The sequence below is a fragment of the Pempheris klunzingeri genome, chromosome 21, assembly GCF_042242105.1.
Source record: "Pempheris klunzingeri isolate RE-2024b chromosome 21, fPemKlu1.hap1, whole genome shotgun sequence".
NCBI lineage: Eukaryota > Metazoa > Chordata > Actinopteri > Acropomatiformes > Pempheridae > Pempheris > Pempheris klunzingeri.
In genome coordinates, this window is record NC_092032.1 from 18,770,970 (window position 1) to 18,792,099 (window position 21,130).

At 43.1% G+C, this 21,130-nt stretch overlaps 1 protein-coding gene across 1 annotated transcript in view; it reads left to right on the forward strand.

The window, feature by feature from the left end:
• The window catches only part of LOC139220798 (cadherin-6-like), a 52,529-nt gene extending 32,231 nt beyond the window's left edge, over positions 1–20,298 (forward strand). The window contains exons 5-12 of the mRNA XM_070852647.1: positions 1,624–1,791; positions 3,993–4,180; positions 8,986–9,239; positions 13,401–13,537; positions 14,794–14,915; positions 16,182–16,299; positions 16,537–16,788; positions 17,894–20,298. Coding sequence (XP_070708748.1) covers positions 1,624–1,791; positions 3,993–4,180; positions 8,986–9,239; positions 13,401–13,537; positions 14,794–14,915; positions 16,182–16,299; positions 16,537–16,788; positions 17,894–18,396 — 1,742 coding nt within the window. The 3' untranslated portion in view covers positions 18,397–20,298. The remainder of the gene's footprint in view (positions 1–1,623; positions 1,792–3,992; positions 4,181–8,985; positions 9,240–13,400; positions 13,538–14,793; positions 14,916–16,181; positions 16,300–16,536; positions 16,789–17,893) is intronic.
• Positions 20,299–21,130: the final 832 nt, after the last annotated feature.

Here is a 21,130-nt window from a genome sequence, read left to right on the forward strand (position 1 = left end):
ATGCCGAATACATTTGGAGGCAAATGCTACACTTAGAAAATTAAAGGAATACGCTGTGGTTTTGCTAGATTGGCCCTTTGGTCCACTTACCAGTTAAATCATGAGAACACAGACACCAAAATTTACTCCTGGGTGGCCGCTGAGCTTCATGCCGCTTCGCATATTGAGCAAGAGCACTGACCTTTCAGTAATAAAATGTTCTTAGTAGTTTAATCATCTGGCCTGTAGATGCATAAATGAAGAATGAATGAAAAATGAAATATTATTTATTCAATAGAGCTGATGCAGACATGCCTTTTTTCAGAAATATTTTAGGTGAGCTTGGCGATCTTTAGATGCACACAGTCCAGTTCTCCTGTGGAAATGGGTGGAAGGTTCTACACAAACCTGCCGGACTTTCATGGTTTAAAAGACTGTTAGAGTGTTATATTATTTATGTGTATATTGTTTATTGGCACTGATCATATTGTACATATCATAGCTGCATTCCCTCATACTATACACACTGCATTTGTGCTGCAACTAACTGAGTTAGTTAGATACCTAAAGATATTCTGTTCATGGTATATAAACAGAGAGAAGCAGCAAATATCCACAATCAAGAATCTAGAAGGAGTCTTTTAGGGCAAAAAAAGGATCTATCAATTATCAAAACAGTCATCATTTGACCTTCTGTTGATTCATGGACTCATTTTTCAGCTCTACACTGTGGACTATATTCACTGTTCATACTATACATATTCTAATTACATGACTTAATCACATCACTGACCTGTCCTGCTGCAGCTGCACACACTTATTGCATATTGTTCATACTGTACATTCAGTCATCTTTATGTTTGTACTACCTACTCCGTACAGTAACAATAAAGAAGAATACACTATGAGTTCAGGTCATTTAGAGCTGCTGTACTCAGTGCTGTATATGTTAGAGTTAGAATAGAGTGAATGGCCTTCAAAGCTAGTGGTACATTGTAAAATAGCGGGCATGCTGCCTATAGCAAGGCTCAAGAGTTTTATTTTTTTTTCTTTAGATTTCATGTTCCAGCACGGCCAAAAGTCACGTTTGCTGCTGCAGAAGCCCACCGCTGACCACAGCCGAAGGGTCAACGAGGTCCTCTTGTGCCTCGCACACCTCAAAAACAGCTTTCGGTTATAGAGAGTGAAGAGCAAAATGGGCCGATGAGCAAATACACATGCAAGCAACTCTCAGCAAGTTTTCGTCCAGATTTAACATCAATAAACTCTTTAAGTACAGGAACTAATGATTATCTTCTTGATTTGTTGATTAGTCGTGGATGGACTTTGTTACAGCAACATCCACAACGGATATAGTGCAGTTAGATAAAATAAATACATAGTATGGAAAAAGGTAAGAGGGAATATATACATCAGTAATAACACTTGAATGCCCATTATGATTCCCCAGAGCCCAAGGTTGCACCTTCAGATTCCTTGTTTGAGCTGATCATCAATTCTCAACCCAAAGATATTCAGTTCACTATCATATGATCATATTGAAATAAGAATAAATACACTAAAGACTCTCATGAGAACGGGATGATTCAGGTAGACGTTCTCTTAAAATCAACTGTCATTATAGATCTGTGCATTTGTCCTCAGGCCTGATCAAGACAGCCCTGCCCGGCATGGACAGAGAAGTCAAAGAGAACTACCAGGTTGTGATTCAGGCTAAAGACATGGCTGGACAGATGGGCGGGCTCTCGGGAACCACGACGGTCAGCATCACCCTCTCCGACGTGAACGACAACCCGCCACGCTTCACCAAGAGTGAGTACAGCCTTCTGGACACACACACACACACACACACACACACACACACACAGAGTGACCAGTGCTCAGCTCATGAAAACCACTTGTCAGTGTGAGCAGGCAGGCAGCCCCCATCTGGTGTCAGTTTCAAAATGAATTTGGATTATTGCAGGGAGCTCTGGGTTTTGTGCGACTAAGGCGGTCCTCTTAAAGGCAGCGAATAATTAAATATAGAGCCATATGACAGAGCGAAGGGTCCTGCAAAGTGCATCAGATCAGCCCTGTAATCCCTATTAAATGAAGAGAGTACATTCACTGGGTTTTATCTTCCCTACTGTTCCAGTCTCTTTGTCTATCTCCAGCTATTAAGTCTTTCTTCTGCTGCCTTTTACTCCATAAAAACCAATGTTCTCAATTTAGTGCTCTAACTGTCCTTGGTGCACTTTTTCCCTCCTTTTTCTTCCCTTTCACTCATCAATCATCGATCCCTCCGTTCTACTCCCTTCTTACTCTCTTTCAGTCCCACACATTCTCTCCCCTTTCTTCTCTCTCACCCCCTCCCCCTCCCGTCCGTCTCACTTCCTCTCGTGCATCTGGCAAACGGCGAAGGCAGCCAGATCAGATTGACAGATTACTGGTGTCGTTGTGTTTCCCATCAGCAACAGCCAGCGCCAAACTGTACAGTGGCCGACGTGTGCGCACGGCCGCCGACGCGCCGCAAGCACACGAACGCAGGACTCCCCCACTCCTCCCTCCCCCCCCCATTTATCACTCCCTCTTCCTGCCAGCCTGGGAGCAGGGGGGATGAGACAGACGCTGTCATCTCAGCCCCTCCACCAATGAATGAACAGTGAGAGGATGGAGGGAGATGGATACAACGGGGATGGGGGAGGTGACAGGAGGGGAAGATAGAGGGAGAAACAGGAAGAGTGATGCGGGGGACAGAAAGACAGCCTGTGATGGAGAGAGGGAGGGAGGGAGGGGGGGGGGGGACAGACAGAGGCGAAGATTGAAAGGGGGAGAAAGAGGAAGAGATATTGTAATGGGACACCCAGAGGAGGTAGAGTGTCAGGAAGCGATATCATTGTTGTCTGCCGGAGTGATGCCTCTTCTTTTCCACCCAATGCTAAATACCTGTTAGCCTAGGGAAACCTTCTCTTGGTGCGTGGCGTTCACTGTGTGTGTGTGTGTGTGTGTGTGTTTGTGGAGGCAAGTGTCAGCGTCACGGAGACCTGCCGACTCAGGCGTTGCCAAAACACTGTCAGCATGTTTTATTAGTGTGTCAGTGCCGTTTGTCTCCGCAGGCTGTGTGTATATCACGCCCGCTCCCTCCTGCAGTCCAGCTATTTATTTAAGCATACGAGATGCAGCTGGGGCCGCCGCGGCCGACAGGCAGCCATCAATTTATCGGCCTCAAACCAGGAAATCATCTTACAGAATAAAAAAAAAACAGAGAAAAACGGAAGAAGACGAAGCAATTAATTTATGTTGAGCAAATTGGCCCAGAATTTATGTTACATCCTAAACTTCATGTAGTGAGTCAATACTTAACGTGAAAGGCCAAATGTCTGTTTTGGAAATGAAATATGTTTTAGCGCATATGAAATGTCTGCTCTACAGCTGATCTACAAATGTTGCAGCACTAAATCTCCCACTCGCTTTCTCCTTTTCACACACTTCCCTGGCTGGCTCTTGAATTGCTGCTCTCTGATTGGCTCTGACTCACTCTCTCCCTGACTCGCTCTCTTGTATTCTTGCTCTGTGACTCACCCGCTCACACTCTCTCTTTTCACTAACAGGGTCATAAAAAATACTCCAGGTTATGACACCCGGTGGATGTCAGGGGTGGTGTTGTCTCTTTTTGGCTAGTGGATGAGATTTTTTTTTTTTTTTTATGGATCTCAGGGTGCATTTCACGTCTTTAATGCTTTTCGATTAAGCTTTTAATTTTGATAAAATCTTATAAGAAGCATTGATTCATCAGTTAAGTGAATTGCATATTTATCTGAAAAGCTGGAAATGGACATGAAAAGAATCACCAAGGACGTGACCTCGGCCATTATTGCTGTGCTCACACACTCAGTCTGACTCCTGAGCCTCCTTCTCTCCCTCTGCTTCCTCTCTTCTGTCTTTTTCTGTACATCTCCGCAACGATGCTTTAGCTAATTCCTCCTTTCACACGACCACCAAATCACAAAGATAACATTTTCTCCTTCCAGCCCTGTACGAGTTTAGAGTGCCCGAGTCCATCGAGCTTGGCTCTACGGTGGGACTGATCCGGGCCATGGACGCCGACATCGGCGAGAACGCAGAGATGGACTACAGGATCATCGGGAGCGACGGTCCCGGCATGTTTGATATCTCCACCAACAGGAGCACGCAGGATGGCGTCATTGTGCTAAGGAAGGTCAGGGACTGTCTGCTGGTGTTTGATGAGGAGTTAATAGGACCCTGTGTAGTTTTCTTTTCAAAATTTGAACAGTTTCAGTTTGATTTACCCACTAAAACCTCCCTAATCAGTGTCCTCTGACCGTTACTTGATGAAAATGTTGATATGCTCATTTACATTGAAGCTACTCCAGCAGTAAGCTCTGTGGGCAACAGCGAGCTCTTTGTTGTTCCTTTGTCCCGGGGTTCACCGGTCAGGCTGCCTTCACTCTGTGATTGGTTGAGCTTGTTGGGGCCTCACGCTGCCTCAGAGGAAGCCTGTACAAAGGCTTGTCTACATTTTTAGTTGTCTGTCTCATGTGCGTCTGAAGGAACAGATACACTTCTATTCCAATCAATACAGCTGTCTACACAGGCTGCGGAACAGCCCGCATTTCACTTGCGCTACACGCACACTCAATACTGTGCCTGAACGCACGCTGTGTAAATACAGATGGAGGGCCGAAGCTGCTGCTGCTGCTGCTTAGCTAACTTGCTGAGCATGTAGACTTTGTCCAATCTTGTCCTAAAAGTGTGCTCGAACTGAACATCAAACAAACATAAGACATGGAAGTTACGCTAGTCCTGGTTGATTTGGAGCCAAAACTACAGCAAACACTTGTTGGATAGCTGCTTTCTCAGAAATACAACAGAAGAGTGATTGGTGTATCTGTCTACTGTTCAGTAAGTAAGTAGGCATTTTATAAAAGAAGTCACTCAATAATAGAGTATGTCCTTCATGCGATGAGCTGATTTCATGCTGCACATTACGCAAAAAGCTTTCCACACAACAGCAGGGTATGGTGGAGTTAGTCATCTTGCTGAAGAGCTGGAGATGTGCAGCCTGTCGCCTGCAGCTCTTCATCTAACAGCTCACTGTGGCTCCTCCATCGTTTTCTGTTATTCTGCAAAATTCAAAACTGATCCGCTGTCAAAAAAATCCCAAAAATGACAGTGTCTTGTTTTGTAGACATATTTTTGATGAAAGATCACAGTAAGCGCTAACCGCACTGACAATTGCATTCCGGTGACTCGTTCACAATAAAAGCCACCCAGTGTTTTGCCAGTTGAAAACCTTAAACGTGAAGCAGCAGCACACGTTTCCTGTGAATTCCTCCTGCGTGTTATCCATCCAACCGTCCAACCATCCAACCAGCCATCCATGAATCCAGCACTGGATGGATTACTGAAAAAACAGTGTAGAAATAAATAAATCGCATCAGAAACTGATTACATGAAAATCTTTAGTACTATAAGTTGAAGCATCCTGTTTATATTAGAAAAACATAACTGATTTCAAGTCCTGCAACAGTAATGGACACATTGTCATGTATTAATTGTCAGATCAATATAACTAAATGTAGGAAACAGAATTTGTGCAGTTTGTTTTATGTTACGGGGTGTTTTTTGGTTTTGTTTGGGCTGTTTGAGGACCCTCGTCTTCACATGCAGCCTTGTGAATGAGCCTCTCTTTTGGCCAAATAAGGGGAAACAGCACAATGAGCTGCACTCAGTAAAGAAAAAGTAATAGAAACTTTTTATTTCCATAAGCTCTGACAGCCAGAGGATGGACAGTTATTAGATTTCAACTTACACTTGCCCGTACTCCCGGTACATGTGTTTTGAGTGAGATTCATTCTTCCTCTCAGCTGAGACCAAAGCAGAAATATTGATGCTCAGTATGGATCGCAGCATTCAGCGGAGTGCTGTGGTGTGTTTCTGATGTATTCAACAGAATCTGGCAGTTGCCTTATCAAGCGCCCTCTCTGCAGCCTTCAATCGATCGCCTCCATCATGCCATCATTAAGTGGAGGATGACATAATTGCCTTTTGTAGCCGCAGCAGGGCTGTAGTGGATGTGTGCAGGAGCAGGAGTTTTGTGGGGAGTAAGCATGCCCTAATTCTGAACCTACTAATGAAATGGGCTTGTCAAGTGGGAGTGTGTCCCATCACCGCTTGTACCACTCCTTCAAAGCAACATATTCCTCCGGTGGACGTGCGCACCCCCCAACCTCCCCCTCGCCCTAACAAGAAACGGCGCAAATCACTGACTCATATTATGTTATTATTCATGGCTTCAGAAAACGGCTCATTCCATGTGGATTTTTCAAGCTTTCATTGGCTGTTTCCAGCGACCACAGACCCAGCATCCTTTCATATGTACAGTAGGCAGCCTGCGAGGAAGCTCACTCTGATCCTGCTGCTCCTGCTCAACGCTGGGCGCACATTCATTAAAATACACCGCTACCCAATTATTTCCATCAATAAGGGGATACCTTCAGTGGCTACAACTTCAAAAGTTCAGAAAAGGAACATAAAAGCAAAAGCACGCCGCCAACCTGTGCTACAACGCTCTGTGACAGAAAACACTGGCAGTGGTGAGGAATCAGGCTACTAATCATTGTGAGTGGTCCATACATTATGGGATGTCAGAGCAGTGTACAGTAGATGCAGGATTTTAGGGTATCATACATACAAAACAGAAAACAAATCAGCTTCCTTTTAAGTAAACAAATGGGTAAAATGAAGCCAGTATACCAACAGAAAAGGTCTTTATGTTCCTACAGTACACAAATAACCCACCAAACTCAAATAAATAACTTCAACTCAACGATTTACAAGACATAACAACATAAACCTCCATTAAAGGTGCAGCATAGAAGAAAATGAACTGCGCTTGAACTCTGTAATTGTGTTCACATTAGCAGCACATTAGGTCGGTGCAACAGTCCCAGCTTGAACTGAGATTCAATGAACTGTCATGGTTTTTTTCTTATATTATATTAAGTTCTGCAGGTAGAGAACACATCACTGCATCTGTTCAGAGCAGAACAGGACCAGACGACCAACACCAGAACGTTTCTGGAACAAACACATGTACCATTACAGCCCTACTTTAGAAACATATCTACTGGTAAAAGCAACAACCACAACATGAAGCTAACTATGGACTACAGTGTAGTTTAGACATAGTTATATATTTTTTTCTCATTTGACAATTCAGAAATATGTGTGCAGCCCCCATATCTATTAGTAATTTAACATAATGCTTTACCGTCTATTCAATGTGAACAAAATACCTAAAATATAAACATAGAAGTTGTGGTGCTCAACAGATGTGTCCTTGATAGTCATGATATTATTTTATTTTCTTTGTCTCGTTTCTTTTTAATCTTTTTCGAATTATCCGTATTAAAAAAGATTCAGAGAAATGTGTACAACCTTGATGCTCCTGTACTTTTTTCTGATTTACAATCAGTATTTTCCTGCATTACGTTAAATGGAACACCATGCATTAGTTTCTCTGTCGCTTTTATACTAATCTGATATACTGATCTCTTCATTCAATGAAAAAACAAAAGCCCAATGAGCAGGTGTCACCCAGAAAACATCCAAAGACAGCTGTGATTCAGTGTGGCAGGGATCAGTTGAAAAGTATAAGCACGTCTTTTTGTTACTGCCTGCAGAAACAGAAACAAAGAGGAGAAGAAAAAAAATGCTATTAATACTACATCCATCCATTTCCTTCTGTTTATCTGGGGCGGGTCGCGGTGGCACAAGGCAAAGCAGGGTATTCCAGACGTCCGTCTCCCCAGCAGCGCTCTGCAGCACCTCTTGGGGGATCCCAAGGCGTTCTCAGACCCGGAGAGAAATGTAATCTCTCCAGTGAGTCCTGTGTCTACCGCCGAGTCTTCTCCTAGTTGCCCGGTAAACCTACAAGAGGAGGCACCAAGGAGGCATCCTAATCAAATGCCTGAGCCACCTCAACTAGCTCCTTTCAACGCGAAGGAGCACCTCCTCACCCCGTCTCTAAGTCACTCAGAGTCCAACCTCCCTACAAAGGAAACTCATTTCGGCGGCTTGTATCCACGATTTTTCTTCTTCCAGTCACTACCCAAAGTTCATGAGCATAGGTGAGGGGTTGGAATGTACATCGACTGGTTAAACGAAATCTTTGCCTTCCGCTCTGCTTCCTCTTCACCACAACGGTTCAGTACATCATTCACATCAGTGCTGACGCTGCACCAATCAGCCCGTCCAGCTCAAACTTCATTTTAACCCGCGACCACAGCTCCTAGCAGCCAGCAACACGACGGACGTCTTGAACTTGGACCAGAAATTGAGAAATTCTTCCAAAGGTGGGGTGTTGAAGACCTCATGGACGCCCTCAGGACACCTTTGGGTCTGGCAGTGTTAAAACTCAATGACTGCAGAAGAGATGGGAGTCACAGTGGAACCTGAAACTTCATTATTGGTCTAATCTATACAACGCCTGGTTAAACAAGAAACACCACTTTTTTGCACATAACCATGTTATTGTCATGTTTTCCACCAAAATGCCACATCAGTCACATTATTCAGGATGCTGTAGCAGTTAGTGAAAGGCTTTTACAAGTCCAGAAGAGCACACGCCTGATCTGTGCAGCAGCCCACGTGTGTCTATCAACAATCTTGTTAGTGTCCTTGAACAAGGCTTTGAGCCCCTCCACACGCACTCATTAGACGATTCTCTGGAAAAGGTTGTCAGTTTAATGAATAAAATCCCAATCTGACCTGAAATTGAATGTGGCAGGATGCTCTGAATGGATATTAGTTTTTCAGAATCAAGAGCTGAATGTGTTGCTGCATAGAAATGAATGTTTAAAAGTAAACATTAGGGGACAAAAGCTATGATTAGAGCAAAAAAGTCACAGTGGAATTTCCATTTTAATACGAGAAAATGAAATATGTTAAGGTAAAGTGTGTCAAACATCCTACTCACACATCTTCCTGCTGTTTTTTCAGCCTCTGGACTTTGAGAGGAAGCGTCAGTACAGCCTCCGTGTTCAGGTGGAGAATGTCCACGTCAACCCTCGCTTCTTCTCCGTGGGCCCCTTCAGGGACGAAGCCACCATCAAGATCATCGTGGAGGACGTGGACGAGCCGCCAGTGTTCGAGCGCGCCAGCTACGTCATGGAGGTCAAAGAAGACGCCCTGAGGAACACCGTTATCGGCTCCGTCAGCGCCTCTGATCCTGACGACAAGAACAGTCTCATCAGGTACTAAACTGCACACGTCACATCTTAAAAGTCCACGTCTGTGTTTTCATATTTCAGTCCAATTACATGTGATATATAATATATTACTTTAAGACTCTTTGCTCACTAGCTTTAGCACCTTTAGGACCTATCCATGTTGGTTTAAAAGTTTTAAATTAAATAAGTTTTTGTCTCTACTTTGCTTCTTTAATTATTTATAATGACATTACCAATGCATGGTAATACAGTTTTAAGTGCAGACTGATTTGAATTTTAATTTCATACTGTGAACAGGCAACGACAGAAAAAAAAATAGATCTAAAAATGTTAAACTGTACATGCATTATGCATTTTAAGATGGTCAAAGATGTTATATGTAGTAGTATATGTGTAATGTAGTATATTTGTGATTAGTAGTTTAGATGGTTAAGCAAAAAATGTAAATGATCAACTGATGATCAACTTTGATGCTTTAACTATGGAGTTACTATCAAGTTACACAGATTATATAGAGGAACCTTCTGTGTCAGCCGAGGGGATAAAAACCATTTTGAGTCATTTTAGGTCAAAATCTTTGATGGTAAAATAGATCAAATAGGAGTGTGTGGTAGTTTAATTATACACCAGTGGTTAGATCACACTTAACATTCATACTTTGGCTCAAAATAACTTTGTTGTGATATTCACATTCTTAAACTTCTTCATGTCATGGACTCTCCAGTAGATCGATTTAAGCCTAGACCGCTGGAGTTATTGTATGAAAATGTGGTTACAGTAAAACCCTTTACTATTAAGAATTTGCAGATTCTCTGTATTTTACACAATAATGAATAAGGCAATGGGATATGGCTGAAATCTCAAGGAGGAGATACTGAGCGAACCTTGAGTTAAGAATATTTTATCACAGATTTTCAGCTTCATAATTGTGAAATGTACCTTTCAAATCTCTCTGTAGATGCCCTTTAATCCATTGCACTGCTCTTGGACCACTTAGGAGGAACTATTTATATACAAAACTTATTACTTATCACCATATTCAAGCAGTATATGAGCTCCCATTAACGGAATTATTTAAATATTAACTTAAAAGCTCCAAAGGTGTTAAGTGGATGTTTGTCCTTAAATTTTCTTCACCATAAACATAAACACAACATTAAAATACATAATGCAGCGTTAGTGGAGAGACACGCAGTAGTGTTAGACATACCAAGTGCTACTAAATACTGACATGTGAACTTAAACAACTTAGTTCATGGAGGTACAAAATTATGCAAGTATTCTATTAGCTGGAAGTAATGGCAGTGGGGTTGTGGGGCTTCGCCTTCCACTCTGTCTCAAAGACTTTTTCATTTTTACGATGCACTAAGGGAGTTGGCTCTCAAGGTTGAAGTTCCACCACTTTATTGCAGGTGTCAAATATGATATCATTCTCTTTTATCGCCCATCATCAAGGAGGTAGCTACCCCGTGGCATTTAAAGCCGCGTGGTGGAGGAGAAGGAGGAGGCACTGGAAGCCCGGGGGCTGCCTGGCATGAGGAAGTCACCAAGACGGTTATCTTTATTAGTGCGCGGGCCGCCACAACACATGCAGACACGTGCACTTTTAGGCATGGATACACAAATCCCTCAGTAAGCAAGTGTGTCTGATAGCATGGACAAAAAGCTGCCACCTCTTAAAACACTTTAATGTCTAGTCCTGGTTTTAATTAAGCATTTTAGTGCTGTGATATTTTAAATGCTGTTTTCCAGTCTTCAGATTAAAAGGCAGACTTTGGGAAAAACATTAAAAGAAACTTTTAAATAGTTTGGCATTACATTTAAAGAATGAAGACACTGAACATTCATCTTTCATCAGGTTTAAAACTATAAACACACATGTTCATACACAAATGTGTCCAGTAAGTTAAGTGTTGAATGTAATTTGAAAATGATTTGTATTAAACTGGGTAAATTTGAGGGTCAAAGTTGTTTCTTGAGGTCTGTTTAGGAGCTTTAAATATGTGTTTCAACCGTAGTCAATATGCATGAACAAGCAGTTAAGAAATGGACATTTTAACTTGTAGAACTACAGGCAAACTTCATCATGCGATAGAGTCAGAGTAGCTACCAAATGGATCTTGAGATGAGATTATTTTATTAGGTTTTTTAGTCTGGGTTCCATTCAACAGTTTTAACCACATTTGCATGAACAGATTTCAAAGTGTTGCTTGGACTTGCTTTACAAAAATAGTCATTTAAATGTTGAAAAAGCAATTATATGTAACCTGAAAGCCTAAAAAAAAATGTAACCCAAGTCAAACTAGACATCTTTAGACCTGCAAATCCCCAATTAAACACTTACACTGGATGCCCACTGACTCGTGCTCTTAAAGAATGTCCTCTGAAAATACCATGGCAAGCCAGCCGGTCACGTAGCCTCTATTGTGAGGGGAGAGGATGTATGTCCCAACCCGCTGATCACTAACATTTCTGTAACCCTCCATGTCCTTCTGCCCGGCCTCCCATCCAGCCAGCTGCCTGCCTGCCTGCTGAGTGCAGCACTTTGGATGCCCGGTCAGGACGAGGCGCGCTGTTATCTCTCTGCCATTAATCAGGGGAAGGGTTAGACCCAGCCAGCTGAATTATTGGGAATATTAGAAAAGCAATTAGTAAAGCCCGTGGCCGACGCAGATTTAACGAGGTTAGAGTTACTGTCGGGCGGACGAGGTGGTAGGAGAGGAGGGGAGGCAGGCTGAGATGAGGAGGGAGTGTTTAGATAAAGACACTAAAATGGTTGATGGAGGAGAGGCAGCAGGGAGGGGTTGGGGATTGGAGGTTGAGGAAGTAGGGGGGTGGGTGGGAAGGGTTGCTCGGAGAGAGCGGTGCGGCGGTGCATTGAGAGCCCGAGTTCATAGTCTCCCCTCGGGGGTCTCCTCCTTCTTACGCTGGCCCTCCTGATGCCTGCTACTCCATTAATCACACTGATGTATCGCAGTCGTCTAGAAGCAGAGAAAAACAACACGACTGGATAACCTGTTGGCTCGTTTGAGTGTGTGTGTGTGTGTGTGTGTGTGGGGGGGGGGGGGGGGGGGGGGGGGGGCTGCAGACACTTACATAAATCCATCAGGGCAGAGTATTCAAGACTGTTAGCACCAAGGAAGATGCCATATATGTTAAAGGGTCCGTCCAATAACAAATGTTCCGTTTTACTGACCTCTAATTGTCTCTAGTCATGCGGATCACTTTGGCTTTATGTGCACATGTTTCTCTGATATTCCTGCTGCCACCTGTTTGCGTGAGAGGCCTGTTGTCTCGTTCTTAAATCTCTGTCTGCACCGTCTTCAGCAACTGTGGCATCTAGAGAAATCTCAATTTCACCCCCCTAACTTTGACCACAGTTCAAGATACTCGTGCGTTCGACTTCCATGTGAAAGCAACAAGAAATGCATTAAGACAAGAGAAATTAAGCGAGCAGAGATGAGAACATAAGCTGCTCATTTTGGGAATTTCACAGTCATTTAAAAATCATGAAGTTCATTCAAAGGTTGCCCCTAATGCAGTTGAGAAGATCCGTCAAAGCCCTGTCAGTCAGTGTGAGAGTGGCAGCAGCGTCCTGCTGTGTGTGTGCCGGCGGATACTTGAGAGGAGGAGATGTCTAAAGTTGGGGACGTAAACAATCTGCATGATTAGACAACACAAAGGGTAATTGCGAAAATATGTTTTTGTGAGTGATTTGTATAAAATGGGCTTTTAACAAAAGTCTGAACATGTTTAGAAGCAGTTTATTAACTCCTGTAGTTTGGCTCATTTGTGCAGGTGAAAACCAATTTTGTTCTCCTCAACAAAGTTGGCCTTTCTTCTGAGGGCAAACCGCTGCCTGGATTGATACTAAAATTCATCTTTTTTTCCCAAATACATTCTCATGTGGTATGAATAGCAAAGAAACTGAATAATGGCAGAGTGCAGAGAGGTTCATCATGCTTAGTCAGACTTGTTTTGAGTCCCTCCTGCCTGCTGGAACCCCTCTAACCACGCAGAATGTCAATTTAACTGAGACTCACCAGTAAATGTGACCCTTTTTACGCTGGTTCATACCTGAAATCTCTGGGAGTGTGACTGTACCCTGTATCCCTCACCCAGCCAACAACGTACATCCACATGGAGCGAGTGCACGTGTTTAGAAGCTGTGTGTGCTTTGTGCAGGTACACTATTGATCGGCGCACGGACATGGACAGAGTGTTCAACATCCATGCAGGGAACGGGTCAGTGTTCATCCTCAGGGAGCTGGACAGAGAAGAGAACGCCTGGCACAACATCTCCGTCATCGCCACAGAGTTCAGTAAGTGCAGCGAGACGAGAAGCAAACATTCCTGTTGTTCTGTCCACCAAATTGAATTTTTCGAAGTTGATACTAACCCGAGTGTTGTGTGCTGAAGTGAAAGACGGGGTTTTTGCAGAGCACCGTAACAGTCGCCGTCTGCTCACCCAGGATTGGCGGGTGGCTGGGGTTTGTTTCTGACCCTGGTAGCACTTGAATACCGTAAATTCTCAAAACACGACTGGGGCCTTTATTTAACTGAAACCAGCCAATATCAGACAGGCCTTTAATCTTATTTTTCTTGCTGTTGTAAGTATATTTCATCAAATTTGTGACAAGTCTCCCGGTTTTCTGATCCGGAAACTCAACACTTGGTTTAAGTGTACATGTCGTGTTCATAAATCCAGCTGTAGCAAACGCTATAATCCCTCTCCGTTCCCTGTAGACCCTAAATATGAAACATCTGCAGGAAGTGACGCATTTTAGAACAGTAACTTATCACAGATCAAAAGAAAATAGAGCTGACTGTAATTTAAGAGTTAATTAGAGCAGTATGTCTGTTTTAAAAATGTCAAAGATTCAAAGGTTTGAATTTTTCCCATGCTCCCTCTATATGTGCTGTGAAAGCAGGGTGGCGTACTCTGGAGGCTGTGTCATAAAAGCCAGTGTGCAGTAAAGAATATCAATTAGAATAAGAATGAAAACAGGAATTAGGAACGGAAAGATTAAGGATGAAGAACTCAGAGATAAAAAAAAATATATATAAGTATCAAAACGTACGTGTCACAGCTGTATGGGAAGACTTCACAGTCAGATATCGCAATGTTGGATGCAAATATGCAAAAAAATGCAGATAAGGTCAGAGCAGAAGATTGGTGAGTATGAGATGTGTCTGTTCTCGTAATGATGGAATTAGTGCTGCAGAAATTCTCTACATTATGCTGAGTTTTCATGAAAGGTATTATAGGACAGGTTATATAAACCACGCTCACATTTTTTAGCAACTGGCTCCAAAGAAGGCTGATACTTGTGGAGTAAAGGTAGAGGCTAATTAAGGAATGAATACACCTTCAATGGTTTTATTTGCTATCTATATCTAGCCAGTTCTTTTACAAGTCACATATAATTTGTGTGACTGTAAAGAATTATATGAATATCTTATCTTAGTGTTTGCATGAAACAGACAAACACACACCACTCATGTACTACGGTAGTTTTGTTTGCTGCAGAAGTAATTATTGGTGTAAATTCACTGTGCCCACCTTTGTGTTTCCTAGACAACCCACGACAGATCAGCCGTGTGCCTGTTTATGTCAGAGTGCTGGACGTCAACGACAACGCTCCAACATTTGCTACCAATTACGAGACGTTTGTGTGTGAGAACGCTAAGGCTAATCAGGTTGGTACGGCCAAACTCAAAGCAGTCGTCATGGTTTCATCTTGACTTCCCCATTAGGATTACGTGTGCGCTTCCAGTTCAGCGTATAATTAGCAGACCTCAGAGAGAATTTGTAAATCCGTCACGTGTGATTTAAGTTAGAAGAAAGTACTAGATGGGCGGGATAACTAATACATCTGGGGACCTTTTTTCTCTCAGGTTGATAAATAGCTTTCAGAAGTGTCTGCCTCCATATAAGAACACATTTGCAGGGATGGAAAGTAGGTTGAAAAAGAAACGGCTGCATTAGTATGTTACATGTCACATTCCAACCATTTCTCCCAGGCTGAAAACACAAGACGCTGCAACGTATCAGACACAAACTTTGAGGCAGAGTCTTCACTTTCAGCATCACTTGTAAATTCTGGCACATATTTTGTGTTCACAGTCGGATTTGAAACAAATGTTGCTGTCTAGAGTTTATCTGAGCTCGCAGGAGGTGTGATGACCCGAGCTCTGACTTCTTAGACTTGCACTGAATAATGTTCAGAGAGAAAAAACAACTCTATACTTTTTTAGGTATTGGACCTGAGCTGTAATTGTGGAAGTACTCAGATTGTTAGATTCAATTGGATTTGATTGCATACAGAACGGAGGTGCTGCATGTTAAGTGTGTTTGAGGAATGATGTCTAATGTTAACTGGCTTGATTGTTTTGAAAATCAAATGGCACTTTGACATGTAGGGTCATATAGGGACCTGTGTTTTATGTGTTTTACTGTGTTTTTTCTGTTATGAAAGAAATCTCCCCTTCAAGCTGATTCAGTTTCGATGGCTGTGGTTTTATGGGTCAACATTAATTCTGTGACTTCACATTTAAATATCTATTACAAGTTTCAGTCTAAAGAAAAAATGCAGTTATTTAAGATTAACAGCAAATTGTGTGAGTGCGTAATGTTTTTAATCCATTGACAGCCCCTTAAAAAATATACTTAAAATATACCAAAGTAAAGGTGCTCATTTCATAAAATGACCCAAAGACATGGACAGTGTAACTAGTGATGCATTCATTTGTAAGCTTCACTCATTTTTGCTATTTTACACACTGCTGGGTGGCTTCATCTGTAATAATACAGCAGAATGTATCTGTATCTGTATCACTAGTACCTCAAACTTGTGGGGAGTGTGTGGTTGCTCTGCCGTTATTCTTCGGTGATGTTCAGGTGTGGAGCTTCTGTACGGCTGCTACTTGTTTGCTCGTCCCTCATGTGTCTGTTTCTCATTTCAGAGGATCCAAACTGTGAGCGCCACCGATCCTGACGAGCCACTCGGAGGACACAGGTTCTTCTTCAGCCTCGCACAGGAGGCTGCTGGGAAGGCTAACTTCTCTGTCCGTGATAACAAAGGTAATACACTCTCATCAGATTAACTTCACTCTCCTCTATAATGTTCCCAAAAGACACTTATACCTGCTGTTACACTTGCTCTGGTGTTGTACTGTACATGATGCTATTTTACAGTCTTTCATTTCACAGCACTCAAAGCACATTTGCAGACCAAATGAAATTTCTGGCAGAGTTCATTGAAATAGTCGTTCAGGTTATTGATTTTAGGATAGTAACTGGATATCCTGGTGTTTTCAGACAACACGGCGTGGATCCTAACCCGGAGGAACAGCTACAACAGTCTGCAGAAGAGCATCTACCACGTACCTGTAGTCATATCTGATGGAGAGTTCCCCATGCAAAGCAGCACCAGCACCCTGACCATCAGAGTGTGTACCTGCGACCGCGAGGGCAACATGAAGCTGTGCAATGCTGAGGCACTCTCAGCGAGAGCCGGACTCAGCACCGGAGCCCTGGTGGCCATTTTGCTTTGTGTCATCATTCTGCTCAGTGAGTACGAGGCTTTATAAGGTGCATACGAGGTGCAGCTGCAGCTCAGTCATGCAAATGTTTGTTTCTCAATCTGATCCTTATTTAAACCAGGGTGGCTCCACTGAAAATTTGATTTGAGCGTTTCTTAAAGCTACATTCAAGCTTCCTACTATAGCAAATCGCCTCACACAGGTGTTAGAGACAGTTCTGTATTTCTCTCCTTAATCTGATTCATCGCCTCGTGTGGGTGGATATATTTGCCGGTGACCACAGCTGACATGTTTATTTGATTTGAACAGAAAAGCAGCAAAGATCTACAGCATCTCAGCTGGGGACTTGAACATTGTGCTTTATTACAACCCAACTTTGTGCTTCAGGATGAACAGGACAGGTGCATTCTTACATAAAAACTGCCCGGTGCAGCTATCAGCAGTTTTGTAGCCATCAGTTAGGGACTGACTTTAGTACCCCTCCTTTACATTCTAACAGCGCAGATGTTTCAGTATTCTTGCAACACACATGGTTGATTCTCTGCAAATACGAAAGAAACACTTTCAGCCTCAATCAGCTCAGGATATTGAGAATCTGTCCTCTCCAGTATAAAACAGCAATGGCAGCTCAGAGTAATTATCTACAGTCTACTGAATAAACACAGAGCCCGTACAGTTTCTATGGCATATTGAAAGTTGCTCCAATTACTGTATTTTTACTTACCCGCCTCTTGTATGTAGCATGAAGGCTTTTTCAACTGGACAAACAGACACAATCCAAAAAGGCTGCGTCAGCTTCACATGCATCGCTCACATGTCATAATGCTGCATGAGGTACATAAGTTGCATTTCTAGCACACAGTGTGCTTTGCTGTGTTGTTAAACTCCGTTCCTTTGTGATCTTAAGCAGCAGTGGCCCTGAGGATGGAGAAATGCATAATGCATCCTCGTGGTGGCTGAGCCTGTTCTACAAAGTCAGACAAAGTCCCTGAACATCAGTGAACACTCATGCAACATCCACAATTCCCCCTGGACAGTCACTGGCCTTCAGAACAAGGAGAGGGAGCAAAGAAACAACAGCAAAAGTCACCAAACTCACTTACTTGTTCTCTTTGTGTTTGTTCTCCCTGTAGTGATCGTGGTGCTGTTTGCTGCCCTGCGGAGACAGAGGAAGAAGGAGCCTCTGATCATCTCCAAAGAGGATGTCAGAGACAACGTCGTCAGCTACAATGACGAAGGAGGCGGAGAGGAGGACACTCAGGCCTTTGATATCGGCACACTGCGCAACCCAGAGGCCATCGAGGAGAGCAAGCAGCGGAGGGACATTGTCCCGGAGACCTTCTACCCTCCGGTCCGACGGCCTGTGCTGCCCCCGACCCGGGACAATAACGGGGATGTGAGAGACTTCATCGACCAGAGGCTCCAGGACAACGACAGTGACCCAACGGCGCCGCCCTACGACTCCCTGGCCACCTACGCCTACGAGGGAAACGGCTCCGTAGCGGAGTCCCTCAGCTCACTGGAGTCGGTGACCACCGAGGGCGACCAGGACTACAACTACCTGAGCGAGTGGGGGCCTCGATTTAAGAAACTGGCGGACATGTACGGGGGAGACGACAGCGACAGGGATTCCTAACGAGAGCCTGGCACACAGACGAGGAGAGAAACGTGAAGCAAAACGCGTTTAAAACTTTCGAGCAATTCTGGTGCATGTGTGGCGAGAGACATGGCGAACGGACTGAGAAACGAGCACGGTTTGTCCAAGTGCTCTTTCACCGCCATCAATCACCATTCAGTTGTCCCTCCGGTGACCAGACGTAGGCTTTGTGTGTCCAGTCAGTGTTAGTTGCGTTATTGCGAGGGTGCAGTAAAAAGAGACTTTGTGTCAAGACTTTTGTGTATATGGGGTGTACATGAGGCCCAAATATATCTATACTGATACTTCTTTTTTGTTTGTTTTTCCAAAGCTGCGTGTGGAGGACAGTTCAACTAGCAGTTTTGTAAACCAACAGATATGCCTATGTATTTTTCAGTGTTTCTGGGACAAAAACATGCTGCATATTGTGAGTTCTATCTTAGCTTGTGTACGTACGGTAATATGATACAATACGCTGTACAGTTGTTTTGTTTTTCTAGGGATTTCTATGGTTCAAATGACCCCCCTCCCCCTTTCAGCGATGGCTGCCTCGCATTAGCCACTTATCCGCAGTAGTACTTGAGCCAGAAGTGCCGGAAAAAACTTGGCACTGTCATCTCTGATGAGAACATAACAAATCTTGATAGAGAGTGAACAGGGAAGGTACACACCATCAGAAATGTGTGTTTGTTGTGGTACGTTGCTGTCGACAAGTGGCTACATGAAGCTGTGGTAGAGGAATGTGGATTCTAGGGTAACGACAAACACTCCAGTTCATTATTTGTGCAGTATCTGATTTTCATCTCCACACATCTTTGAGTATTCGCTGTGAGGTGAGCCGAAATACCAAATATATCTTTATTGAACTGAATGTCTTCTGAACCATTTTCTCTGTGGCGCCTACTCTTTGGCTGAAAACGAAATACAGTTATTTTCTATGATACACTGATAAAAGCCTAATGTGCACCAGACTCAGAGGAAAATACTGGTCTTTTTGGACTTTTTTGCTCATCTCGGCTGCAGAAATGTGTTTGTTTCACTCTGTACAGCATGTTGTAAGTCAAAGTCACATAAACCCGCAGTGCAGAAAGGATGTCACCGAGCCTGAAACTACAGCATCAAATTAGATTAGATGAAATGTCATGTGGACAGTTACCATTTAAATTCATCGTGCAATTTGATTTTCATCCCCCAAATGGTTCATTTTATCTGTTCAGGTGATGCAGAAAAACAGGAAAAGTAGCATCTGAATCAGAGCACCAAGCAGGAACGACGATAATGTGATTATAATTTGTAGGATAATTATCCACGTGTGTCTAAACTTAGCATCTGTCCATCTGTAAAGCTTTTATACTAAATGTGACGGAGCATCAAAAGCGTTGCCTTAAATTATAGAAATTATTTTGCGCGATGAGAAAGGGCCTGAAGACCAGAGTTTCTTGATTCACAAGGAAAAACATAAAGAAAATCTACACTTGTTTGATCCAGATCTCGTGTCCTGACAGGGGCTCTACCCTGCACAGTCGAATGTATAATAATGTAACATAGCCGTCCAGTAATGGAAATGTGCCAAAAAGCAAAGGACACCAGTATTTTCCTTTAAAAATCCTCTTTTTTCTGTACTCTGCTACCCTGCCCTTCATTACATGTACTGTAGGTAGTGTTGAACATGAGGCTAGTCCGAGCGTTCAGTCTTTACCCAACTGATTTCCTGAGGGACGATCAGCCTTTTCCATAAAGGGGCTTATCAAGGGGCACCTGACCTTTGAGCGGTGTGGAATAAGGTTCTTAAATTCAGAGGTGTGTCCTCGGCGCAGAGAGAAGGTCAAAACATTATCCTGCAGCAAGAACACACGACGGTTTCATTTTTAATGTGATTTACAAAACAAAACAAAAAAAACAAAACAGCAATATTGTCATATTACTTTAAGACCACCTAACTATGAATAAACAGGTTTGAAATAAAGAGGGTTGGGAGGGCAGAATGATATCAACAAGCAAAAAAAACAGGACGCCTAAAACAAGCTCTGCCCTCACTTTAGCAAAAGGCCAATCTCTGAAGAGGCTGACATTTATCAGACATTTGAAACAGTAATAACAAAACATAATGGCATAATTACCACAGAGGTACACTTTTTTCGCTCTGTGCTCTGAAGCAGGCTTGACATCACCGATGATGCAGCACATTAAACAGTCCAATTGATAATAGTGGTTGGAAAATTCTTTATGCTCGGCTGTTGTATACACTTGCTCTCTCTTTTTCGCCCCCTTGTTTTGTTTATTAGCTTGTTGCTGGAGCTCCCATTGTGTAAGTGGCTATTTCAGACTATGCTTGCTATGATAAGCATTTAATGGGTTTAGAAACCCTTCACTCTCTGAAAACTGCTTTTCTGCCTCAAGGTACATTGTGAGGTCTCAAAAGGAAATCAACATGACAGCAGCACTCACCAAAAGCATTTTTTCCTTCAGTCCTCACCATTTTCTGTCTTCATACGGAGTGTCAGCATATCGCCATTATGAAGACGTGCTTGTGTTTTCCTATGGAGAGTATAATTGCCTCCAAGCATTGGCGCCATGCTCAGCTAAGATAACAGAAAATGTTGCACATCGTAACGCGCCGCACCGCCACCACTCGGGGGCTTTTTAAGTTGAGGCAACTAGATGGTGACGCCGATGTCCTCTTTCTCCAGATACAATAGATCTGTGGTTGTTGATGTGTAGACGTGGTCGGCCT